Source organism: Euleptes europaea, chromosome 7 (genome assembly GCF_029931775.1).
Source record: "Euleptes europaea isolate rEulEur1 chromosome 7, rEulEur1.hap1, whole genome shotgun sequence".
In the NCBI taxonomy this organism is placed as follows: Eukaryota; Metazoa; Chordata; class Lepidosauria; order Squamata; family Sphaerodactylidae; genus Euleptes; species Euleptes europaea.
This window is the reverse complement of record NC_079318.1, coordinates 52,399,996-52,427,297: the sequence shown is the minus strand read 5'-3', so window position 1 is coordinate 52,427,297 and position 27,302 is coordinate 52,399,996. Positions and strand designations below refer to the sequence as shown.

Sequence of the window (27,302 nt, the reverse complement as noted above, 5' to 3'; positions counted from 1 at the left end):
AAACTGAACACAATACTCCAAGTACTCTGCTCTACTCCAGCTCACAGTAAAGTGATAGCATCACTTCATGTGATCTGGACACTATAGTTCTGTTGATGCAGCCCAAAATGTTGATACATTTGCCTTTTTAGCTACTTCATCACATTGGTGTGTGTTCATGTTCAGTGTATGATCTACTAAGATCCCTAGATCCTTTTTTCCACATACTGCTGCTATGCCTGATAGAGACCATTTATAACTATAGAGTAGTGACACTTTGCAATATGAGTCTCCTTTCCCCTTTTGAAACTCATCCACCCATAAAAACTTCTCTTTTAACAGAATTGTGTTTTATATTGGTAGCCTTAATATTGCGCTTTGCTGGGGCTAGATATTAAGAGAAAAACACAGCTGCCACTGAAAACAGCAGCCCCACTGCTCCTTCTCCTTTCTCTCCTGATAACATCTAGTAAAGCAGAATACACAATACAAATTCACCATGTTGTAAATTTCCCTGTCTGCACTATGGATATGGAGGGAGGGTAGGGAAACATGCAGAGCCAAGACATTGTACTGCGTGTTTAGTTTTACTAGATGCTATTAGGAGGGAGGAGGAGATGCAGGGCTGCTGATTTTGGCAGCAGCCATGAGACTCTTAACATCTACAGCCTTAAAGAATTGAAACACATTTAATTGGTGTGTTTACCACAGCAGTACTCCCCTCATACTTGATGTGTGTCCCACCTTTAGAAATCCTAACCTCTTCAAGAAACGATCCATGTTCCCCACTTCGTTCTCTTCATTTGGTTGGAAACGTATGCATAACACAACCCCATAAAAATGGGAATATTTTGGGTTTGCCTCTGGAATTTGAATGGGTTTAACAATGGCAATTCACTTTAAAACTAACGCATAGCACCCCGAAAAAGATTTTTTCTTTAAAAAAAAGAAAAAAGGTCACAAGGAAAACAAAACGGAGTGTCATCCTGATGACTTGGTTTGCGAGAGATTCTAATGAAAACATTGACCCATGTAATTGATTTTAATGGCAGCTTTGTGCCATCTTCTGTTCTCTGGATATGCGCCAGATGCCATCAGCAGGGCCTCGGGGGACTGAGGGGCATAGAGCAGCAGATGAGTGGTTTCTCTGAAGCCTAGAGTAACTGGGATAGATTAGTTTGGTTGATAAGCACAGAGCACAGCAGGCTCCAAAGGCAACTGAGGGTACAACTGACCTTTTTGTTCTCTGTCAGGGTCTAAGGAAAAGTAGCGAGTGCAGCAGGAAGAGAAAGACCATCGTCCCCCGCTGCGTGCCCAACATGGTGGCTCTGCACAAGTACATCATCTCAGAGGAATCGGTATTCCTTGTGCTACACCATGCAGAAGGTTGGTCTGTGAATTCAGATACATTGCGAAGGGAGGGTGTCATTTCCCCCCCAGTCAGTGACATCCAGATGTTACATGGACTGTCTTTAAAGCCAGTGTTATTGTAGCTCATTAGAGCACAACTGCAAAGCACATAAACACACGGTCCTGTTTTGAAGCATTTCCCTGTCTCAGATCCTTTCTTTGCTGTGTACAGTTTCCACTTTGCATTTTGAAAAGTTATTAAAATGTTTCTAATGGGGTTGACACCACAGAGAAAGAAAGGCCAAGAACGAGGGATAATGTGCCTTTTTGCTGGACTGTTAAAACATTTTTTGTTTTACACAAAACTCTTACTGAACCTGATGGTTTTTGCCAGTGAAGGGAGGAAGTTGGAGTAAAGCTTAAGACTGGATCACCCCCTCCTTTTTACCCTGCATGCAAGCAGTTCACCTCTTCACCTCTATTTGCCATCTGGCAGAGCAATCCCAAAGGGGGCCCCCAAATGGCCTCAGGAGGCAGCTCCCTAAACCCTTTAACCCCGGGAAAGCCCCCTTTTGCCACTGTGAACTTGTGCCTGCAAAAAGGGAGGTGCAGCCTTGTGAAACTGTATGGAGCAGTTTCACGGGTTTTTCAGTAAAATAACATTTTTGCCTTGCAGCAAACCAGTCAGGAGGTGGCACGGCTGTGCCATCCTCGGGGGGCACCTCTACTCCTCCTCCCTTAGGATTTCACTGTCCATGTATCTCCTCAACCTAGTGCCCTCCAAGTGCACCTCTTTAAACTCTGGCTGTGGCCTAGCTGGCAGAGGAGGAGGAGATGAACCCCTACTTGCTTGGGGTTCATAGTGGGGGTAGCTGCACCCTTTGTGTGATATTTGTTGGTTTCTCAAAAACATCTGGTTGGGCACTATAAAAATGGAATACTGGAACAGGTTAGTTCCAAGGTCGTAGTTTACCTAAAGGTAAAGGAGCAAGCACCGGGTCATTCCTGACCCATGGGGTGACGTCACATCCTGACGTTTACTAGGCAGACTTTGTTTTACGGGGTGCTTTGCCAGTGCCTTCCCCAGAGTCAACCTGGAGCTGGCCACCTGAAACCGACTTCCGTCGGGCTCGAACTCAGGTCGTGAGCAGAGCTTGGACTGCAGTACTGCAGCTTACCATTCTGCGCCACGGGGCTTCTCATAGTTTACCTAGGGAACCAAAAAACTTTGGTCCAGCCCTGGATGGGTCATTGTACAAAGGACATTTGGACTTGTAGGTCACCATACCATAAAGGTTGGGAACCACTGGTATCGGCGATTAATATTCTTGTTCGAGTGGACACAGGGAGATGTAAATTGCTTTGTAGGTTTGTGTGTGTGCTGGAGGGAGAGCTAAATCCTGCTGCTTCCCATACTGCCCTGCGGTATTCTGTTCGTTTCATCCCGGATGAATTCCTATCCAGGCTTTTTTCCAGCATTGTAACCTGACCAGGAGAAAATTATGTTTCAAACAGTGAAGCTCAGCAAGGTAGGTGGGAGGGAGACGGGATAAGCTCCCCTTTGTCAAACACTCCTTTCGTTTAACAATTCTGCTTAGGTTGTGAACAGGCAAACACTTTGGGTCCCGCCATGACTATTTTAAAATACAATAAAAATGTCAGGGAGGCCCCAGCCCCTGAATTTTCCCTCTTGCATAGAACCATGATCTGTTCCTTTGGCATAGCTGATCAGTTTTGCATCTCACAAATATATTTGCGTTTTTGCTCTTTACTATTGATGGTGGTGCGGGGGAGGGGGGAGCTTTAAGCCTCCACCTCTACCCCCTCTTTCCAGTCTGCAAGGCAGGAGGGCTGCCTGTTGTGGGGGTGGGCAGCCATAGCCCATTCCGCTATTTCCTCAGCCCTCCAGTCTGCCTTGCCTGCCTCCTTACATGTGTCAAGGAAGTTTGACCCTGCCTAGCAAGGACAATCCTAGCTCCTGGATCAGAGGAGCATGCCGAATATATTAGGTGTTGTGGAACACAGGCAGGATGGTGCTGCTGCATTTGCCTTGTTTGTGGGCTTCCTAGAGGCCCCTGGTTGGCCACTGTGTGAACAGACTGCTGGACTTGATGGGCCTAGGTCTGATCCAGCAGGGCTTTTCTTATGTTCTTATGACATCCCCAGGGAACCGAACAGCTCACACAACTGCATGGCCTGTGTGTCAGAAAGTCTTGCTAATTCAGCGAGGCAGTTCAATGACTGGCAACAGAATGCACAGAAATGTTAACTGTTTTGGTTAGGCAATGTCCCTGTCAGGTTCATGTCTCACTCGCTCCCTCTCCTGTTCCTCCTGCTGTCCAGGCAAATGAAACCAGACAGTGAAGCACCAGAATAACTGTTAGTTTGAAAGGTTTCTAATTGCTTCCAGATGTGAAAATTAATTCTGCTTGAATTCTGAGCACTGACTCTATGAATGGTCATGGTTTGTGTGGCATCTTGATCAGTGAAATGCTAACTGCAAATTCCTTATAAGAACCAGCCTTGAATCGTGTTAAAGAGCACATTTGATGAGGGTTCAAGGTACACAAAAGCTTCGGAGTCTTCCTTTGGCTGGTTTTTATACTGGGCAGTCAGTTAAATTGTAAGAAGAGCTCTGCTGGGTTAGAGCTCCTGAAATCCCACAAGTAAGTCTATGGAGCCCTCTGTTGTGTCCCCAGCATCGACCAGAACTCAATGGCACATTATCTTTGAACATGGAATCTGCCTCTGTTCTCTCGCCCCCTTTTCTTTTTTGATTAACAAGCCCTAGAGACTGCTCTGTGTAACTCAAAAGGTTGCATACTTTCATTGGAACAATGGTTGGTACAAATAAAAACATATTTTACATTCTCTGTGTTCTACAGCCATTGTGAAGAGATTTATTTGCCAACTAGGACAGGGGCGGATTAAATAGAATAATGAAATTGAAAGTGTGTTTTAAGGAGGAAGAAAGGTAATCTTGGGGGGTGGGGAGGTGCTTTCTGTTGTGTAGCATGCCCAGTATCCCCACAAGAATAATCACAACCTCTTTGAAAGCTTAAAAAAGAGTTTTCGCTGAGTTTCTACAATTACAATGTTCTGATCTGGGTGTTTTAAGAACATAGCCAGTGGCATTACACAGGAGTTCAAAGTGGAACTGCAGAGTTGTGCCTCTTAATGTCTTTAGGAAATTGCCAGCATGTTCAGAGAACAGGTGGCCAAAGAATAATTACTTTTTGACTTCCCCCCACCCCAGTAACGTCAGGATTTAAGTAGCCCAACATTTAATTACCCCTTTTGTTTAGAACAGAATATAGATCATCAATGACAGGGCTTTTCTAATATATTTGCACTTGTGGAGCTCAGCGTGTGAGAACGCTACAGAACTTGCTTTGTACCCTTTTCTTAGCGCCTGACTGAGATGTCATGCCAGGCAACAGGTCAATAAGAACAAGGCATGATTCCCTGAACAATTTGGGGCCCATGTATCTGAAGGGCCATCTTCTTCGTATGATACTGCCAGACACTTGAAGCTACCAGAGGTGTCTTCCCTAAACCTAATCACCTAGTACTGCTGTTGTTACCTTTCAGATGTCAGACTAAATCAGCCCCATTCACTTTAGTGGCAGTTAATACAGATTTGCTATTCACTGTCATCCACTTCGTCATTTATTTGCTGTATAGTTTAATTTGATGGGTTGTTTTTATTTTTAAATTTTTTGTCTTTAAGTATCTTATGCCATGGTTAGATTATACTTCTAAATGGCCTTGGAGACCTAAACGGTGGAAGGGTGGGATAGTCCTCTTCTGATTATGGGACAGCATAACCATTCATGGTGGCTCTTGATTGCACCTCCTGTGAATGCAGATGGGTATAGGATTAGGATTTCTGGCTGTCCACCATATTATTAGTGTGCTTCCTGTTCCTTTGTGCAGATGTGTCCTGATGTTGTATTATGTGACTTCTTGTGTCATGGAGAGTGGAAAGGTAGCAGAGAGCAGGAACTCCTTTCTCATTTGACCTTGGCTTTTGTTCTGTATTGCGAGTTGCCTGGGAAAATGCTTGGAACAGAGGAAATGACCTGATGTTTCTCATACCAATCTAAGGAAGGTCATTCTACTCATTGTGAAGCGCATTAATACCATTATCAGTTCCTCTGGAATTGGTGGGGAATAGACCAGGCCATGGTTGAGTGGATGAGAGGAAAGAAGCTGAAATTAAATCCAGACAAGATGGAAGTGATGCTAGATGAGAAAGCTGAAGTGACTGAGAGATTGGACCCATTCAGTAATGAAGGGATCACACTGACCTTATCAGATTAAGTTGAGAGGCACAGATTGCTACTGGACCTTATCCTTATTTTTTGAGGAAAAAGTTTGAAGTCATTGCTAAGAATGCCTTCAGCCCATCTGTATTTAATTAAAAAACTTTTTACCCTCTTGGACACTGCTGAGCCACCTACGCTGATCCGTGCTTCTGTTACCACCTGACTGGATATCTTTAACACACTGTAGATGGAGCTGACTTTGAAGGTAACCCATAAACTTAAACTAATGCAGAACGCAGCAGCCTGGTGTTTTATCCAGTACTGGCTCATAAATAACAGCAATCTTACAATAGTTGTACTGGTTTCTTGTTCATCGGCGTGGCTTCTGTGCAGCCACACATGGGTACTGCACATGCGCAGGCCAGCCACAAAGAACTTATGCTGGAAAGCTCTAGAATGTTCGGGCCGCTCGCGCCCCCTCCCCGTCCGAGGCTCTTCGCGCCCAAGCGGTCATGTGATAGGGGAGGGGCGAGCAGCCGTCCCTCCAGTTCTTTCTTCGCCGCAGCGTGAGTAAGAACGATTTTTTGGTAAGCTCTTGATTTTGCGTCGTCATATGGATGATATGATGGCTTTATTTAAAAAGTGTTCTTCGTTTGGCTACAAGATGTCACAGTTAGATGAGCACGAGGAATTCATTTATTGTTTGGGGGAAGCTCATATCGCGGCGTCCTGCAGGCATTGCAGGGCGCTCACTCATCGCTCCCGCCAGTACAGAGCCCTTAAGCTCAAGGCTTATTTATATGAGCAATCCCTCGCTCCGGTCCTCGGAGCCCCTTCAAAAAAGTCCCCTTCTTAGTCAAAAAAGAAGGCAAAAAAATCGAACTCTTCCAAACAAGCAACGTCCTCTTCGAAGAGTAAGGGAGCGCCTGATACACCTCCTCGTCACGACGGGGATGCGCCTCACTCTTCACCCTCGACGTCGAAGAAGAAGAAGTCAGCGTTGAAGGATGGTTCGGCACCGAAGAAGGACTCGGTGCCGAAGAGCGCGTCATTGCCTAAGGAGGGGTCAGCAACTAAGGAAGGATCGGTGTCAAAGAATCCCTTGACATCCTTTTCCCAACCGTCCTCGCTAAGGGGTGACTTACAGCTATCTCCCCTCCTGCCGATGGAACGGAGCCCAGGTGACCGGCACTGCCGCTCTTCTAACTCGGGTGAGACTTGTCTCCCTTCGCCCGCTTCGTCCAAGGGACGCCGCAGTTGCGCCCCTTCTAGGAGCAAGGATCCCAGGTATGGGGGACTCTCTATCTCCCCTAAGAGAAAATGGTCCCCTCGAGAGGACCTGATGTACTTTTCTCCTTCTGACCATGATGTTATAGTGATTCCAGATCTCCAGTACGACTCCAAGTTACGCTCCTGACATTCAGCGGAGTCTCACCGTAGTGATTGCTACCGAGCCTGTCGGTACTGGGACCGGAGAGGCAACTGCTCATGCTGCCATTCCCCCCCTCCGCTTCAGAGGGATAACCGGCGTCGAGACTCGCTGCAACACCGTGACTCGCCCAAAGAGTCATCACGGCGCCGAGAAGCATCGCCACGTCGGAGTACCGAGCGGCACCGGTATTCACATTCCTCCGAAAGGAGCCGAGAGGATCGACGCCGAATGAGTCCGTCTCATTCGCGACATTGCGCTTCGACGTCAAGAAGCCGTTCCATTTCTCCAAGAGACAGGGGACCGAAAGCTTCGACGTCGAGAGCCTCGGTACCGAGAAAGACGGGGCGTCAGTCAAGGCAGGTCTTTCCCCCCAATCCTTCGGACTCTGAGGAGGGGGGTTCTGAGACCTCTTCCTGGCCTTCCCCTGATGATGTTGTCGGAGACCCCTTCCCGGTTTCTCCTTCAGAGGACATTAGGGGTTACAATGAGCAATTGGCCAGAATGGCCAAGGCCCTGGGACTTAAAGTTGATCCGACGCAGTCTAGAGAAGAGGACCCTATAATGGACGTCCTCTACTCCCCTGAGACAGAGCCTGTCGCCATTCCCATGGTGAAGGGTATACGAGGTGTCACCCTTACCAACTGGGCCAAGCCAGCTTCCTACCCCCCCATCCCTCGGAAGGTGGATAATTTGTATAAAGTTCAAGAAGGGGAATTCCCGTGTCTGTATCAACATCCCCCCAGTAGCTCTCTAGTAGCTGATACTCTCCCAGCCAGAGGGAAAGCGGGGTCCCATTCTTCTCCCTCCGATAAGGAGGGCAGAAAACTTGATCATATGGGTCGGAGACTTTATTCGGCAGGCTCCTTAGGCCTAAGGGTAGCCAACCATAGCGCCTTGATGGGTCGCTACCAAATGTTGCTATGGGAGCATGTTACTGATCTCTTCCCTGAAGTTACCGAGGAAAAGAGTAAGGTGGCTAAGGCTATGCAGTCAGAAGGCTATAGGCTGGGCTGCCATCAACTTTATGCAGCAAGACACGCTGCCGATGTTGCCAGCAAAACTTTAGCGTCTGGTGTGGCACTCAGACGCTTCTCTTGGCTTCGCTCCTCTAACTTACCACAAGAAGCCAAGAACAGGTTAGAGGACATGCCATTTGACGAACGGGCTCTTTTTAATCAGGCCTCGGATGAGTACCTGGATAAATACAAAAAGGACCTGGCCGTCGCGAAGTCTTTGGGTATCACAGCACCCACATCTTCAGCCCCAGCATTTCGGCCCAGATACAAGCCCAGACAAAATCCCTCTTTCTATAACAGGGGATACCGATTTACACCCTACCAGTTTTCGGGCCAAAACCGCCAATCCTTTAATACATCGGATCAAAAGCGGTTCCCTTCCAAGAATAGGGGGAAACGGGGTGATAGATCCCCACAGGGCAGACCAAACCCCAAAAAGGGGGCACAATGACTAACCACCCTACTTTCGGAGTTACCTTCCTTACGGTTCCTGAATAGACTGTTTGCATACTATTCAGAATGGTGCCTTATTTCGGCCGATCAATGGGTGTTGCCCATAATAAAGAAAGGTTATTTCTTGGAATGGCTTCATTGCCCTCCTTCTTTGCGCCCTCCGCCAAGGGATGCACAGGCTCCTCAGGTGTTGAAAGATGAAATAGCAGAGTTGCTCCAAAAGGGGGCAATCAGCCAAGTGCCAGTGGACCAGTGTGACAGAGGATTTTACTCCCACTACTTTCTAATAGACAAGAAAGGGGGTGGTAAGAGGCCCATTTTGGATCTCAAACAATTGAACAAGTTTATTCGTCTCAGACCCTTCCGAATGGTGTCAGTCCACGAGATTGGGACCCTGTTGAGCCCTGGGGCATTCTTTGTGGTGATGGACCTCAAGGATGCCTTCACATCACCATTCATGAATCATGCAGGAAATTTCTCCGCTTTTCCTGTGAAGGTGCCCGGTTTCAATACAATGTTTTGCCCTTCGGGTTGGCTACCGCTCCCCAAGTGTTCACTAAATGTGTAGGGGAGGTAATCAGTTACCTGGCTCAGCAAGGGGTTGTTATATTCCCCTATCTGGACGACTGGTTGGTGGTTGGCTCTTCCCCCAGCGAGGTCAGACAGAGTGTCGATATCATCTTACGTCACATGGACAAATTGGGGCTAATTGTTAATGTGACTAAGTCTAACCTGGAACCCACACAGACCGTTGAATTCATTGGGGCAGTACTGGATTCCCAACAGGCCAAATTATTTCCACTCCTTCAGAGAGTAAGGGCAATTCAATCTATGGTAGAAACCTTTCAAAGGAATTGCTTTCAGCGAGCTATTCGCGTCCAGATGCTTTTGGGACTTATGGCTTCCACCATGGCAGTGGTACCCCTGGCCAGGCTTATGATGAGGCCTCTGCAATTGTGGTTTTTGCAGCATTTCCGGCCAAATGTGGATAAACAGGTCAAGATGCTCTCTATCCCTAGGGTGGTAATACGGTCCCTGAATTGGTGGGGTGGGGACTGCAACCTGCTTACAGGGATGCAATTCGGAGTGCCATTCCACGATGTTCAGCTGTTCACAGATGCCTCCCTGATGGATTGGGGGCGCATTGTGGCCACCTACAAACCAAGGGGAGGTGGTCCATGGAGGATGCCCAGCTGCATATTAACCTTTTGGAGCTCAGGGCTATAAGGTACGCTCTGGTTTCTTTCACAGGGACGCTGCAAGGAAAATGGATCCTGATCGCGACAGACAATGTCGTCGCAAAGTACTACATAAACAAACAGGGTGGTACAGAATCAAGGTGGCTCTGCAAAGAGGCCATTTTCATTTGGGAGTGGGCGGTTCAACACCATGCCTCTCTTACAGCCATTCATATTGCAGGACAATCAAATGTTGTGGCCGATGCTCTCAGTAGAGTCGGACAGGTTACACGAGTGGTCATTAAACGATCACATTCAGGATCAGGTAGTGGCTGGTTGGGGTGCCCCCTCCGTGGACTTATTTGTGACGGAGGCAAACACAAAGTGCCCCATCTTCTGTTCAAGGACTGCACGGGATCCACGATCGATAGGGGATTCGTTTCAGATCCCGTGGACAGGGCAGTTGATGTACGCCTTTCCCCCAGTCCCTCTCGTCCACAGACTGGCAACAGAAAAGGCCCGGGTGATCCTGATAGCCCCGTTCTGGCCAAAGAGGCCATGGTTTCCCCTGCTGTGGAAGCTGGCTCAGGGGCGGTTTTGGGAACTCCCGGTAGCCCCGGACATGATATCGATTGGCAACGTGTGGCATCACAATCCTGCTTCGCTCCACCTCACGGCGTGGCTCATCTGGTAGTGGGGGACATCCCCAGTGCAGTCACTGAGGTACTGGTAGCTGCTAGAAAACTCTCCACCAGACGTTCCTATAGTAGCAAGTGGAAGGGATTTGAGAGGTGGGCAGTAGACAAAGGTCTTAATCCAAGTTCCTGCCCTCTAGCTAGGGTGCTCGAGTGTCTTTTATCCCTGAAGGGAAAGGGGCTGGCGAATTCATCAGAGAAAGTTTATTTAGCGGCTATTTCATCGCTACATGAGGGAGTGGGGGGGTCGGTCTCTGTTCTCCCACCCCTTGTGTAAACGGTTCCTAAAAGGTCTTAATAACATTTTCCCTCCGGTTAGGGCACCTCTACCACAGTGGAACCTTACCAGGGTACTGTCTCAACTAATGACCAAGCCGTTTGAGCCGCTATCCTCCTGTGCGTTGTACTACCTCAGCTACAAGGTAGCATTTCTGGTGGCCATTACGTCGGCCAGGAGGGTCAGTGACTTGACTGCCCTGCGTCATGACCCGCCCTTTCTTAAGGTGTATACTGATAGGGTGGTCCTCTGTACTAGTGTGGATTTCCTTCCCAAGGTAGTTTCCACGTTCCATACTTCCCAGGACATAGTGCTGCCTACTTTCTTTCCAAACCCTAAAAACGGATGAGGAAAATCGCTTGCACACGCTGGATGTAAGGAGGGCACTTTTATTTTATTTACACAGATCCAAGCAGTATCGGAAAGAGGATAATCTGTTTGTGTGTTTTTTTGGGCCAAAGAAGGGCCGTAAAGTTTCGTCACAGACCATCTCCCGGTGGGTGACCAAGGCCATCTCCATAGTATATCAGGTGGCGGGCAAGGACTGCCTTCTGCATCTGAAAGCGCACTCCAGCAGGGCAGTGGCAGCCTCGGCTGCATTCTTGGGTTCTGCTAGCCTGGTGGATATATGTCAGGCTGCGACTTGGTCTAGTCCAGCTACCTTTGTTCGCCATTATTCCATGGATGTGGGCGTTCGCTGTGACTCCTCCGTGGGTGTGGCAGTGTTGAATACAGTTCTGTAGGGAGTTAATAAATTATTAGTTGCAACCTTACTCCCGCCTCCTGTGTTTCATTAGCGTGCTATTCTCCCATGTGGGGCTGTACAGAAGCCACGCCGATGAAAAACAGTGTTGCTTACCTGTAACTGTTGTTCATCTAGTGGTCTTCTGTGCAGGCACACATCCCTCCCTCCATCCCCGCTGTGGGTTGCTCCTTTCTTCTATGTCAATTCCGCGGCGGCGAAGTAGAGAATTGGAGGGACGGCCACTCGCCCCTCCCCTATCACATGACTGCTTGGGCGCGAAGAGCCTCGGACGGGGAGGGGGCGCGAGCGGCCTGAACATTCTAGAGCTTTCCAGCATAAGTTCTCCGCGGCTGGCCTGCACATGCGCAGTACCCATGTGTGCCTGCACAGAAGACCTCTAGATGAACAACAGTTACAGGTAAGCAATACTGTTTTTCTTTCCATTCACCTGGGACCTACATATTTGAAGGATCCCCACTCCCCACCTTAGGCCAACCCAATACCATCCTGCCTTGGGTTGGCCCAGTACCTTCTACTAAACATGCCTTCCTTTTTGAGGGTAAATATGAGTTCAATACAATTCATGGGCATTGGGGTGATGGCACCCACTTTATAGAATAACTTTCCAGAGGAGGTGCAAAGGACATCTTCTCCAGTGCAATTTTGGAGATGCTATAAGGCCATCCATTTTTTGAACAGGCCTGCAGGCTGATTTGTCTCTTTGTTGATACGAATCATAATTGTCTCTCTTGTACTGAGCAAGCAGATTTTTGATGGGCTGCTTTGGCTTGGGTTTAGACATTGTATGTGGCCTTGAGGTGCTATTGTTTTGTTGTAGTTTAGCACTGTAATGTATATATTTTGTTTAGCTTCCTCATGTATATTACATTTGGGATATAATAAAATTCATCTAATCAGGTTTTTAAATCTTGTGTTAGATTGTGGAAAGTGAATTCAAAGCATCCTTTTAAATGAGAATTTTGAGTTGCCTTGAGAAAAGTCTCAGTCATGTATGGACCTCATATATCAATCTAGCAGAGCCCTTTCCCTCTTGGTCACAATATATTAAATGTCTTGTTAAAAGCAAGAGCATCCATAAAGTATCTGTTAGCTTTGTCACAAAGCACTTGGCAAGATGTAATATGATGGAAAGCCAGTCTGAGGCCTCACTACTCCTTAGCCGTGTCAGTGCCAGAAATTTTAGAAACAGATGCTTCTAAAACAGTCAGGGTAGGAAATGGAGAGGGGAGGGCTTTGACATCTACCAAAGTTTAAGTGGCTGTTGGAGAGTGTCAAATCTTTTTTAAGCGTAAACAATCTGGAGTTCATATCAATTTGGAAAGTGCTCAAGAATCTTCAAAATGAAGATAGGTCTCCTGTTAACAGACTCATGCTGTAACAGGACAGTGCTGTAGAAGCTTCATTTCTTTCCAGGCAAAGATCTTTAGAGTCAGATGAACTGATTGAAGACAAGGGCATGGATCATGTGGTAAAGCTGGCATTTCCATAGTCAGAATGGGCCTTCCTTACCTCTCCCCTCCCACTGTAACCCAGCTGCTCTCCAAAATGTATTTGAGGGACAGGGGACCTCCCGGAACAGCATGAGGAAAGAATTGGAGGTCTGCAATGGAAGAGAGAATCAGTGAAAATCAACTCCTTCTCTTAGAAATTTACTGTGGGATTTAAGCCAAGAGCCCCCACCCCAATACAAACATTGTTCCATGCATAAACCCATCCTGTTCTACAAATGGAGGTTTGTTGAGGTGAAGGTATGTTAACCCGTATGTGGTTTGTGCTCCAGAGATTCTGACATGTGATTCAGTGATGACATCAGTGTCCCCTTGTCATGCCAGAAGCCTCTAGATGTCTGAAGTGAACCTTAGCAAGGGCCCGGGAATGTTCCTAATGACACATGTCTAAAATGCAGGTCATGATATCACTGGGCTCAAATCTTTGCTTGGGTTATAGACACCTGATTTGGGTGGGGAGCCGTGGCTCAGTGGTAAAGTATCTGCTTGGCATGCAGAAGGTCCCAGGCTCAATACCTGGCATCTCCAGTTAAAAGGATCAGGTAGCAGATGACGTGAAAGACTTCAACCTGAGACCCTGGAGAGCCTCTGTCAGTCTGAGTAGACAATATTGACCTTGATTAACCAATGGTCTGATTCTGTATAAGGCAATTTCATGTGTGTAACCAGGGTGTGCAAACCTCAGTTACCTATCTCCGAAATGGTAATAAAAATTGCATTCCTCACGGGTTGATTGTGTGGCTAAATAAAAATAAAGGGAAGTGTGATATTGGGGTGGGGCATTAGTGGTACAACCTGCAAACCACAAAAAGGTGAGGTGTGGCTCAAGCTCATTTATAAGGTATATTCTTGCAGAATGAAAGCCATTAACAGCTTAGTGCGTTTTGATAAAAATAGTCATTGGGGCAACTGTAAAATATTAACGGGTATGTATAAAAACCATCAGCATAGCAAATACATTTTTATCAAATAAAATGCATAATAATTGCTATGTAGATCCTTTAAAAACTAAAATGTGAATCATCCATCACTTTTCCCATCAGTAGTAAACATTTAAAACTGCGAAGGTCATTGTAGTTTTCTAAAAAGAAGAAGCTTTCAGTATGTACACCTGTACTATTACCTATATATTTTCAACCAATCAAGGCAATGATGCTAATACACCAATCACTTTTTATTTGTTTTCTTTTGCCAGTATATATTTTGATGACGCAACAGTGCATTTGAGGCATTTGATGCATTTGAATAGTGTTGTCCAGAGCTGTGAAAAAACAGGTTCCTGGGTCAATTTTACTTTAGCTGCACACTCAGTAGGTGCCTTTTTCCAAGGTTCAGCCTTGGCTCCCAAACTGAAGTTGGGATGATAATACTGGCCTACGTTACAGGTCTAATGTAAGGATAATTGAGATGGTGTATGTGAAAAACCTGGATCACTGAAACACTCCCCCCATATAAATATTAAACAATTAGGCACAAAAGCAACTCCCTTTTTTATTTCTTCCCATTCCCATTATCTTTATGTTTTTAAACGTCCTTTAACATTTAACTGTCGACAACTGGTAAACTTCAAATCCTAGTGGGTTGTAGCCAATGACTCCTTACCTATCGATTTCATGGTTTGCCTTCGTTTTATCTTCACAACAACCTTATGAGGTTAGTTTGAGAGCTAAGGTCACCCAGTGAACTTTGTGGTTGAGTGGAGATTTTAATCTGGGTCTCCCCCATCCTAATCCAGCTCTTTAACCGCTACTCTTTCTGGCTGTCTTCTGCTGCATCTTAGTTTGATGGGGAAGGACTGCCTTTGATAGACAAACATCTAACCCAGTTTATTTTTTACTATCATTTTTCTTTCTGCATATATCCTCATATTCAATTCCACTGTATTTCACATTCAATTTATATATTCCTTTGCATATGTTTAGAAAATGTGGCCCAGCTTGCTACCAATGTTTTGATAATGGCTGTATTTTTTTTCCTGTTTAGGTTATATAATAATAAATATATAATTCCTGTTAGGTTATATGAAATAATGTCCTGGCTCACAGAAAGCTTCACCCACATTCTGCTTAGCATCTCTCCTCCTCCAACCTGATTTGTACCGATGCTACCTAACTCAGCACCCCCACCACAACCCCAAGGGGCCCTTACATGCCTTGACCCTAGGCCGAATTTGGCACCCATGTGTATGGGGCATCCCATTTGGAAAAGGCGATAATAAGTTTTAGCAGGTGCACAACACAAGTTTGTGCTGAGTACTGGATAAAATTGGGATATGCAGAAGCATCTGTTAGTGGAAAGCAAAACCAGGCAACCTTCACAATTCCATACCAAATCCTTTTCAGTTGTGGAAATCCGTAATATGTAAGGCAAAGGAGCCCTTGGAAAGAGAGTCAGGAGTTCCATCTGACCACCACAGACCCATAATGAGTCATCAAGTTGATGCTTGCTACGTGCTGTCCCTTCAGCTTCCCCAGCTCAGTCTTAAATACACAGAAAAACATCAAAATTAAGAGTCCCAGAACGAATTAAAATTTAGATGAACTGATCAGTCTCTCATAAAAGTACCAGACTTATCTTAATGCAATGTTAATACAGTTCGTTATTGCTTCAGTCAATAGGAGGCAAACTTACATCCATTGATTTTTTTCTATAATTTTACATGTTATGGACGGCCAATATAGTGTATTTGCTTCATTTGCTAATGCATTTACTTGATCTTATCCATCACACTGCAAGATGGGGAAAGATTATTAGTGTGTCATTCATAAAGACATAATTATATACCCAGAAAGAAATATTGCTCCTATATGACCCTAGTTTGGGCATAGTTTTAAAAAAAGACATAAAATTGTTGATTCTCTTTAAATGCGCACAATTATTAAAAAGCATTTCTTGAAATATTTACCCTTATATGCCATTCTCAACATATTTATACATAAATTAGGGCATAATCAAATGTTTTCCATTGGTTTCATCAAAATGTGTGTTTCAAAACTAAACAAAGAATTTTCCTCCCTTCTTCTTGTTTACTTCTGCAAGCTTTTGTGTAATGTTTGTCAAACTGGGAGAGCAGTGATTAAGCAGCACCACATTGGAAAGCCTCTGAAATCAAGAGATCAAAATTTATTTTGGATGATGACAATTTATTAATGTAAGATCATCAGAGAAGAGCAAAATAATGGCTCCTGGGATTTTAATTAAGATGGGGGAGTAGCAAAGAAGCAGAGGGAGGAGAGAAAGGAAAGGGAAAAGAAGTGATGAATAGGCTTTGGGCCAGACTGCACATTACATGGGACGTCCATGGTCAGAATTCCCAACATCAAAAACATTTTGATGTTTTCCTTAACATCAAAAAGCAACCGGGGTGAGAGTCACAATGTAGATTGGGTCTCTGAGGTCAATTCCCTCACATGCAAGTTTATCCCCTCATCCCTCACCATTGTTAGGCATTCCATTTTGCCATCCTTAAGCATGATAACAACAAACTCAAAGATGCTCTGAGCTTAACTTTTAGAACCCGGAATGCATGGATATTTGAAAGAGGTCTCGAAACAAAACAGAATTCATTTTGATTAGTTTCCTTTCTGTGTTGTAGGTGGAAAACTCTGGTCTTACATCAGTAAGTTCTTGAACAGAAGCTCCGAAGAAAGCTTTGAAACTGCTAAATCCAGACGATCCAGTTCTACCAAAATACATTTGCATCAGGCAACTCCTAGTCCTCAAGAGCATGATAGTAGCATTGATTCCAGAGGAAGCAGTGGAAGGAATATGCTTCAAGTTGTGCCGCTGAAGACCAGTCTCACTCCAAGTTCTCAAGACGGTAGTGGTAACCTGGAAGATGGCCAGGAAAGTTCTCCCAAATGGATTGATTCTGGGTCCAGTTCAGACGAAGAATGTACTACAAGTTATCTAACGTTGTGCAACGAGTATGGTCAAGAAAAGGTTGATCCTGGTTCGTTAAATGAGGAACCTATGAAAGCAGATGACGATCTCCTGACCAAAGAGCAAGGAGGCTTTCAGGAACACGATGTGGTTGCCAGTGGGGACTTGGGATCCCCATTCACGTCTCAGGAAGTAAAGGTTTTTGCTGATGATGCCGAGCCTGAAATGACCAGTCCTACTAGGATCTCCGAATCACTGAGTAAATCCAAGAACAGCCCCATGGAATTGTTCCGAATTGACAGCAAAGACAGCACCAGTGACCTTCTGGGCCTTGACTTTGGAGATAAACTTTACAGCTTAAAATCAGAATCTTTGAAACAGTTTTTCCCCATGCCTAGTTGGGATAGGAGTCTTGATGCCATAGAAAACAAACTGGGCCTTGTATCTCAGGACAATGTCAGCAGAGGCTCCAATGACTCTGTGCCAGTGATCTCTTTTAAGGACGTTGCATTCGATGATGTAAGTAGTGTCGATGAAGGAAGGCCTGACCTTTTGGTAAACTTGCCGGGCATCACTGAGCAAATGACAGCAGCAACAGCTGATGGGCCAGTGAACCTTACCAAGCCAAACGGAGATGTTTTGGAAAGTAAACTTTTGGAAACCCCTGACGTCTTGCAATTACATAATAGTACAGATCCATGCAGAGCACTTGAGCAAAAGGTAAACTGTTTGGTGGCAGAAGACCCAGAAGGACAGTGCAGTGATACTCGGGAAGTTATCAGGGCATTCCATATGTCTGAGAGTAACCCAGTTGGCTCTGGGGAAAGGGTGCCTTTTGAAGGGCTCGGAGCAGCATCTTCATCACTAGATGTGTGCAGGACGAGAGAAGGTTTATTGATTTCGAACAAGCAAGCTGGTGCTGAGGAGCAGAGCTTCGGTGTGGACAAGGAAGCCGCTCTGCTCTTTTCCGATCAAACCGAAGACTTGAGCAATGAGGGAACAGCCCCTGCTTTGTTGACTAGAACAGAAAGCAAAGAATTCTGTCCAAGGGGCAGAGGCGAGAATGAGATCCACCAAATTTTTCAGGAGCTCGATGAGAGATTAGTGCTAACCTCCCGGTTTTACCTCCCCGAGGGCTGTGTTCAGAGATGGGCAGCTGAAATGGTGGTAGCCCTCGATGCTTTGCATCAAGAAGGAATTGTGTGCCGCGATTTGAACCCAAACAACATCTTATTGAATGATCGAGGTCAGGAACTTCTGCAAATGCATTTCTTTTTATTCGCTGTTGCTTCCAATTAACTGAGTAGGCGTTTTATCTTGTAATTAGTATCTTCATTTCCTGTCTAGAGCTTCATTATCAGTGCAGCAAATTCACCCCCAGTAATAGCTTCTAGTACTTAATGATGCCATTATTCTTAATGATACTGTTTTTAGCTACAAAAGGAGTAATTACAGTTCACTTCTGCAGAAAATGGAAGGGAAAAATGTTTTGATTTCTCCTGTCGTTTTGTTTTTAGGACACATTCAGCTAACGTATTTTAGCAGGTGGAGTGAGGTTGAAGATTCCTGTGACAACGATGCCATAGAGAGAATGTACTGTGCCCCAGGTTAGAGCAATCGCCTCAAATGTTTCACTTTGGAAAAACAGATTGGCAGCTTTCATTTTTTCTCGTGGAGCTCTCATCCCCATCCTAGCCTCCGTCCCTTGGGAATACAAGCTGTTCACTATCCGCTAAGACTTTTTTAAAAATTTTGTAAAAAAAAAAAATTGATTACTTTTGGAATCTGAGGATGCTAACAACTCAACATTATGTAGCTGGTGAATCATGCTGTTAAACAGGAAAATTGAACACTAAAAAAAAAGGATACTGCAAGCTGGACACATTAGAGAGAGCACAGACCACTGGCAACTTATCTGTAAACACCATTGAAATTAATGGTGGTGAGAACTTCTGGGGCATCTCTGGATTTTCCTGGTGTGTTTGGATGGTAGACAGTAAGTTGTGTCCGTGGCTCTTTTAATGTATTGTGGAAACCACAGGGCAGGTAACTTTGGGTGAACGGGAAGTAGTAGCAATCACCAGTGGCATGCTTTCCTGAGCTTGGAAGTGCTGAAGGTAATACGGGAATGCAGGACGTGGGGGAAAAATTGCATGTCAGTTTTTCAGGGGTGTATGAATTAAGCTTGAGAAGAATCACGATGGGTAGCTGCGCCAGTCTGTCTGTAGCAGTAGAAAAGAGCAAGAGTCCAGTAGCACCTGAAAGACTAACAAAATTTCTGGCAGGGATCAGCTTTCGTGAACTCAGCTTCAGCGTCTTCTGAAGAAGTGAACTGTGGCTCACGAAAGCTCATACCCTGCCAGAACTTTTGTTAGTCTTTTCAGGTGCTGCTGGACTCTTGCTCTTTTCTACTGCTTGAGAAGGATAAGGCTTAAAGAATGATTTTTAGCCCTTTCAGGCATGATACAGTTACGGAAGGAATAGAAAGTGCTTTGGGTTTCTAGTCCCAGCAGGCGAAGAGAGGGTACCTAGGCCCAGCCCACAAGGACCATTTTATCTGTGAAACTGCAAGTGGAGAGAATGTTAAACCTTCCCCCACCCTGCTCAGCAGCCCTGATGCGGGTTGGAGCTCTGCATGGCCACTACATCCCTATAAAAACTGCTGCAGAGATCAGTTTGTGTATTTCCCCAAGTATTCCAAGCTGTAGCATTTCAGCTTGTGGGTGGTAGCTCATATGATACGAAGCCTTCCATATGGAAAAGTTCCTTACCCATAGAAAACTTTTGTGTCAGGGAAAAGCCTGGGCTGAAACTCTTCTCCCTGACCATATGGAGGAGCATTCAGTCCTGTTAACTCTTCCTTGTTATATTGCGTGGAACAGCCCAGACAGATGTTTTATCAGGTGACATGGGAGTGAGGTTCAAGTCTCTCTTGAAATACAATTTCCCACCTGGGCAATATGCAGGTTCCCAGCAGTGAGGCAATATGTGTCTAGAAGGTGGGGGTGTTTTAGCTAGCCCCTTCCTCAACATCAGACCCAGAGCTGCTCTTAAAGGCTGGCAACAGTGCCTCAGCAGCTGGCTGGGGATATTTAAATGAAGTGAAGCCTAATAACTTCCCTGGGATAACTAGATTCAAGTCCAGTAGCCCCTTAGAGACCAAGAAGTGTTTCAGTGTGTAAGCTTACAAGAGTGCCTGACAGAGGAAGCTGTGGCTCAGTAGTAGAGCATCTGCTTGGCATGCAGAAGGTCCCAGGTTCAATCCCTGGCATCTCCAGTTAAAGAGACTAGGCAAGTAGGTGATGTGAAAGACCCCTGCCTGAGACCCTGGAGAGCCGCTGCCGGTCTGAGTAGACAATACTGACTTTGATGGACTAAGGGTCTGATTCAGTATATGGCACCTTTGTGTGTTTATGTGACTCTCGAAAGCTTACACCCTGAAACTCTTGTTGGTCTCTAAGGGGCTACTGGACTCTAATCTAGTTGTTCTACTGCAGACCAACCCGATTGCCCTCTGAAACTACCTGGCATAGCTGCAATTCAGAGGGAGGGTTGTATTTAGCATCGTTAAGAGTCTTGCACCAGCAGGAAACAGGCAGCGCATTGGTCACCCTAAACCGAAAAGCTCTGTGAATCGCAGGTTTGCTTGTATGATGTTGCAGCGGTATCATGTTGCCCAAGGCCACTGGAATATTGGAAATAGGTGTCAAAATATTTTCAGGAATGACAGAAAAGTTAGCTTGTGTTTATGAGGTTCTACTGCAAACCTGATGTACAGAGTTAAATGTCCTTCACTGCATCTTCTCTGTAGTAAATGTAACACAATTAAATGTCACTGCACCGAGTCCTAACTTGCATACTTCTGTAGCGTTCATTCTAACTGCTAATGCGCAGTTGACGTTTACATACGTTCAGTGCTTGAAGTTGTATACACGGATGTTGCTTTTGAGTAATTTTTCCCTGAATGATTGGATTTGAATGACGCTTGCTAAAGCTCTAGCTGCAAAGTCATACTGTTTCATTCCTGCTGTTTTCAGCTAAAGTAGACCCTTTCCCCATCTCTGGGTGTCTGTACTGGCTTTCTAATAATGTAGGTGGTCCCTTGTGTGGAAGTTGAACACCATAATCCTTCTGAAGGTTATTGGCTCATCAAGATGAAATTGCCTATGGTGAGAGAGGAGGGAGTGCGTGTATGTGTATGAAGAAAGGAGAGAACTTTTCAGAGGGCATTTCTAAATCATGAATTCTGTTTCTTAACCTGGGGTTTGGCAGCAACTCCTGTTACACTACTGAACAGACTATTTTTTAAAAAGCTGTATTCTTGGATCCTCTAAACATTGTGGTGGAATCAGGATGTATGAAGCAGGGTGTTCTTCAGTTGTGATTTGTTGCTGTCTTAGGCATTGCTTTGGAAGTCACTAGTTTTCCAGGTGATGGGCTTTGAGCAGTCTGTGTGAACAGACTGCTGGACTTGATGGGCCTTGGGCTGATCCAGCAGGGCTTTTATTATGTACTTATGTTCTTAGTAAAACGAAGAGGACAATCTGCGATTACTACATTTATCATCTGAAGGTGGACTAGATGTAATGGAGAACAGGGGCCTGCTGCCCAAACCAACAAGCTCATGTTCCTTACGTCTTGTTGTGTCATTCATTTGCCTGCATCACCTAAAGGAAGCCAGTGATATGGTGCTGTGGCAGAGTAATAGGGAGGAGGAAAAGGAAGTTGACACGGGGCTACCATGTTTTGGCAGCAGCCTCATGTTCTTTGCATGATAGTTCCACCTTCAGATTGCTGGCCAAAATGATTTAGACAGTGTGGCTGGTTTTTAACCATGTGGATTCATATGTACCAAGATGACTAAAGGTGTGGAACAATAGCAGACAGTGACTCAGCAGATATGTAGGCTGACTGTTTACTAAAAGACTCTTTGATTTCATCCTTGGGAGATTCTTCAAGTTAAGCAAAGATGCTGATGAGAAACGAGTAGGTAGAAATATTGAGAAGGATCTGCATTGGTGCTTAATTGGTCTGTGCAATCCAATGGTAATCCTTCACAGTTTTCTGAGGGGAAAGTTCCAGATTGCCAAAAGAGAACTGCTTCAGGGCTTTGAGGTAGATGGTATACAGACAACAGTCAGCTGTAATATAATTATGACAGTCCCTTGTGTCCAAACACTTTTGTTTTCATGGATATTGCTAGAGTACATGCATTAACTAGGTGACATATATAAATCAAATATAGACCCCCAGGTCCTACTCTCAGAATCTACATATTCAAGGGATAGAGAGTGGTTGAGCAAGGTAGAGGAGGAAAGAAGTCAGTGGCTGGAACAAAGAAGTGTAATGGGGTTTAAATCTAGTAGAACCAGGCTGGCCTTCCTTTGCCTTCATTCTTGGATGATCTCTGAATATCTTGTTCTTCAGTGGTTGGGGCCAGATTATCCTTTCATTTGCTGTGTTATGATGGGTCTTACATTTATTTAAATATCTCCACCCCAGTTTTTTTCCTGAAGGGATCCAAAACAGTCCCCAACAATAAAGAATGTAATATATAAATAGACCAATCAACAAACAAAGCAACAAAAATAACCAGAAATGTTTCGGCAAGGGAGGGAGAAGCAATCTGCCTATTGGGGACAGGCAGTTTCTCACTTGCTGGAAGTACTATGTAGGACGATGTTATGAAAGATCACTTCAAATTCTGTCCTTTTGTGTGTGTTGGGAATACAATTTTATTTAAGATATGTAAGACTCCTTAATTTTGACCCTACAGAGCAGGGTGCAGCTAGGGCATATTCTCATGATGGCTGCTCAAGTTCCTGATTGTATATTAAAGCACAGAACCAGAATTGCAGAAAGAGTCCTACTGAATATCACCAGATGTGATGACAGCTGACTTTGTTTGAAAAAAAGAATTAGACACATTCCTAAAGGATTAGTCTGCCAATGGCTAGTAGACATGACAGTTAAAAATGGAGGCACAATGTACAGAAGTAGTCTTCCTCTAAATAGCAGGTCCTGGGAAAAACAGTAGGGAAAAACTATCACCTTCTAGTCCTTCTTGTGAGCATTCAAAGGCATCTGGTATTCCACTGTCAGAAACAAAATGTTGGACTTTGGCCTGGTCCAGCAAGACTTATTCTTACAATCTAAAAAGCCAGGGAAAGTGTCCCTGATGCAAGCAGGGACAGCTTTGCAGATTGCGCAGTTCCCACTGGTTCTGCAGTTGTCCCCTGGAGGAATGTTGTAGTTGAAGCCCCACCATGTGTATCCTGCAGAGATTAAATGTTCTGTACAGATTATGTCTCTGAAGTTCATTTGCCTGTTCTTAGGCACAATTTTCTCAGAAAGAGGGATGGCTTTTCTTGCCCCTGGGAAGCAAATGGACCACCTCTTTGTTAGTCCAACTGATTTAAAAATCACTCATAAATATTTTAGGTTCAGAGAACTCCTCCTCAGACAGAAATGGGACAAAGAGATTTTCCACCTGGAAATCAAGCTGTATGTAGCTCAACATGGTGTATGTCTGTGTTCCGTGGGTGAAGAGGGTAGTCTAAGAGAGATGGGAGGTAAGGTGAAGGATCCGTGCGTAAATAAACATGCGCCGCTGTTTTAGAAAAGGGCTGACAGCCCAATTGGTGAATGAGGAACAGAGCAACAGAGTGGGCTGATGTGCCTTCTTGGTGTAAGGAACAGCTCACTACTTCAGCATTTGTCTTGTTGATAGGTAGATCGGTGACCCGTCACAAAGGAAAGTTCACGCTGGGGTTACAGAATATAGGGCATCTTTTACAGTCGGGGAAATTATTTCCTTTTGCATCGGCTATGCAAGATAGGGGTCCTAAAACTGAAAAGTTACCCAAGCTCTCTGTGGAGCAATATATTTTCCCTTCTTGTTTAATAGAATCCCATAATACCATTGCAGTAGCTGAGAGTGGGTGCAATCTGAAAGGGAAAAATGATGGGCAAGTAAATGTTAATCTGTCTCCTGAAGCTGTATATAATGGCAGTTTCATGGGTTGTACAATTATTTGTAACATCGAGTGTGGCCCTAAAACAACTTTTGGAAGGGTGACTTTTCCAGGGCAGTTGCTTCTCAAAATTGGCCAGTAGGTGGCAACCTACCATTAACTGATCTGTGTTAATCAGACCAGGTTGGTTTCCTTTATTACATGGACCATTTTAAATGTGGAAGGGCTTTGCCGTAATTATTCACGTTCATCTGCTGTTTAGGAAACTAGAGCTGTTTTCTAGTATTATCACATATCTGGCCGTTCCCTTCATTCCTTCGACTTGTTACTTAATAAAGTTTAAAGTTTTTAACCAACAGTGGCACAAATTTGTAGAAGGTCCTCAAGTTTAGTGCTAGCCAAACCAGAAATGCTTGTTTCCCACACATGGAACTTTTGACTTCATAAAACCACAGCAGAAGGGATTGATTAAAAAAAAATCTTCCCATAATAATAATTATATACTTTAAAAAAAATTGTGGCGTGCAATAAAATAAAATAAAAATCTGGCCGTGTTCTCAGAATTATCGTCTAAGAACAGAAGTGCACATTGTAAGAAACACAAGGCTGCTGGCAAAAAAGCTGCCTTCTGCCAAGCTCTCCTCCTCTGTAATATGTAGTGCAGCTTCTTCAGTATCCTGACATTATTATACTGAGTGTTTCTCTGCCCTTTCAGTGGCAGCCAGTAATATGCAGCAGAGGGTGCTGGTGACGGGACTCGACATAAGGCTGCCATTTTCAGCAGCAGCCCTGTGTTTCTTAGCACTTGTAGTTCTTCCCTAAGTGCTCAAGTGTACAAGGTAGGAGAGAGAATGAGGATCATAAGAAAAAGCAGAAAGGACTTTCCAGGCCGATTAGTGTCAATGACTGGAGAGAAGCTGAAGTGATGGGTTACGCTGGGATGTCGAACTCAACTGTTATGGGGGCTGGAGATGACATAAATGTCACTTGGTTGGGCCGGGCCATGCCTCACCAGTTCATATCGAGAGCGGTGGGTGGGGGTGGCTGCCTCGGCTGGCTCAGTGGACAGATAATAGCTCTCAAGGAGCCAGGTCCGGCCAGCGGGCCTTATGTTTGACACCCCCTGGACTACGTTCTTGGTTAATAATAACATCATAGCATTTTTAATAGCAGTTTATTAGCCTGAAATGTGAGAGTGTAAAGTACATCAGTAGCTCTGAAGTGCTTGACTTTCATTCATTTAAAAACATACATACACACACACAAATTCTGGGTTAAAAAAAAATTTTTTTTAAGCATATCTGAGTGGGTGGTATTTGGATAAAAGGACAAAGTTGTCCCGAATTCATGATGCGAACGTTTCACTTCTGTTTAAACATCCCTTTGCTCCCACTGTCCCCCTGGGAATCCTTATCACATATTTGTGCTAAAAAAACATTAACCACCTGCCCTGTGCTTTGTAGTATCAGCAACGGATCTTTTTATCTCTTGGTTAATGTGCCTTGGTATTTTGAAAGGGGGGAGGTGGGCGGTGGGGGGGGGAGGGAAAAGGAGAGCAGAGGGAAAAATTCCAGTAACAGATTCGATTTACAGGGACAGAAAATTTGAGCAAATGCCAAGCTAGCAGGGGGGCCATTATTTTGTTCTATAAATAAGTTTGAAAAAGAAACAAACACACACACACAAACCTTTTGCATCAACATGTTTTGGTCTAATTGAGGGGAAAGCAAGAAAGATAAATTTTGAAATGCAAATGATCACCTTCTGTTATTGACATACTTTTTTTTTCTTTGCTAACTTTATGATCTTGGGTTTTAAAGAACTGTTGTCGGAAAGATAAGAGAAAGCATAAGGAGCTGCTTCTCGCTCACAGGAAACCCTAAAGTTTTTTGTATTAAATCTTGTAACTTTTAAACACTTGCTGTGGGTGTACCCAAATGACTATTCGATGAATAAAGAGCATCAGAACCAGCAGAGATGAATTCGATCCAGGGCAGAATCCTGCTGCTGTTCATTACCTGGCCACACATTTAACTAACATCATGTGATTAACAAGGACTGCGGTACCCCTACAGCTGGAATGATGGGCTCGGGCTTTCCTGATCAGAGGGCATCTCTTGTGTTACAAAGCAGCCCATTGGGTCAGGTTAACTCTTTTTGGTTCTTACCTTTAGATGCCTTTTGAAAGCCAGGGAAGGGACGCCGTATGCTAAACTGGTTAAGGACTCTTGCTGCTCAGTAAGTCATAGAATCATAGACTCATAGAGTTGGAAGGTACCACCAGGGTCATCTAGTCCAACCCCCTGCACAATGCAGGAAATTCACAACTTCCTCCCACCCACACCACCAGTGACCCCCTACTCCATGCCCAGAAGGTGGCCAAGATGCCCTCCCTCTCATGAGGTCATAGAATCAGCATTGCTGACAGATGGCCATCTAGCCTCTGCTTAAAAACCTCCAGGGAAGGAGAGCTCACCACCTCACGAGGAAGCCTGTTCCACTGAGAAACCACTCTAACTGTCTCCATTGTGCCTCACGTTCTGCTGGTAATTTTGGCTGTTGGCATTTCAGAGGAAGGAGAGTATTGTAGAAAGGAGTATTATTTGCAACACGAGTTTCAGAAATGCGTGTTTGGTTTGAGCCTGAATGCAGAGCCCCTTGCACACATGGAGCTTCAATGAAGGAGGGGGGTTTCTGTGCATATGGCCTTCTATGCATTGGGTATTGACCTTCCTTCCATAGTAGCAAAGCTGGTTGGCCTGTGGTGATTGCTAAAGCACCGAAATAGTGCTGCCTATAAGCAAGAGAGAGGTTTTCTGCGGATCTAGGAGAAACCCCAGTTATGCAGAAAAATGTAAGATTTCCAATTCACCGTAAAAGGGAGGGGGGTCCCCTCGAAAGAACAAATTTTCCATGCTACCATGGAACCCTGGCAGTGTACAGGCCTGAGTCCTCAGCAGCTGTTGGGATGAAGGGAATTCCAATCTACATCCCATTGAGGGGTGGAAGGTGGGGAATACCAAGAGCCATCACAGGTGAATCCTACTTGACTAAGTTCCTTCAAGATGCTGGGGTGGGGGGAAGAAACTGCTTTTTTTTTTTTGCAGTATAATACTTGTTTGTGAAGGACTAAGACTGGCGTTGTTTTCTCCTGTCCTAATTAATAGCTTCCAAACCAATATTGAAGTTGTGAAGGAGGGGGGTAGCATCTTTCCTAACAGCTTAAAGGAACATAATGGGGAGGGGTGGAAATAAGGGGTTGAGGCCTCACAGGGTGGTACCCATTCCTGACCCCCCCCCCCCACAGTTTTCTTCCCTGCACCATGCTGATTAAAACCAGAGAAGTAGCTGTAGGGGGAGATTTTGCAATTGCCTGCCTGTTTCTTTTGATACGAATGTTGCTGCTGAAATGGGTAGCTCACCTACAGAATGGAAAACATTTCTGCATGCTGTATGGACTCCACAGAGCATGCAGAAAAATACTAGTTATTCAATGTAAATGAGGAAAAGTAGTCCAAACAGCT

At 44.9% G+C, this 27,302-nt stretch overlaps 1 protein-coding gene across 1 annotated transcript in view; it reads left to right on the top strand.

Annotated features, from left to right (window-relative positions):
• Positions 1-27,302, top strand: part of RPS6KC1 (ribosomal protein S6 kinase C1) — a 122,723-nt gene that overhangs the window by 79,584 nt on the left and 15,837 nt on the right. Inside the window, exons 11-13 of the mRNA XM_056852992.1 lie at positions 1,233-1,365; positions 16,518-18,050; positions 18,322-18,411. Coding sequence (XP_056708970.1) covers positions 1,233-1,365; positions 16,518-18,050; positions 18,322-18,411 — 1,756 coding nt within the window. The remainder of the gene's footprint in view (positions 1-1,232; positions 1,366-16,517; positions 18,051-18,321; positions 18,412-27,302) is intronic.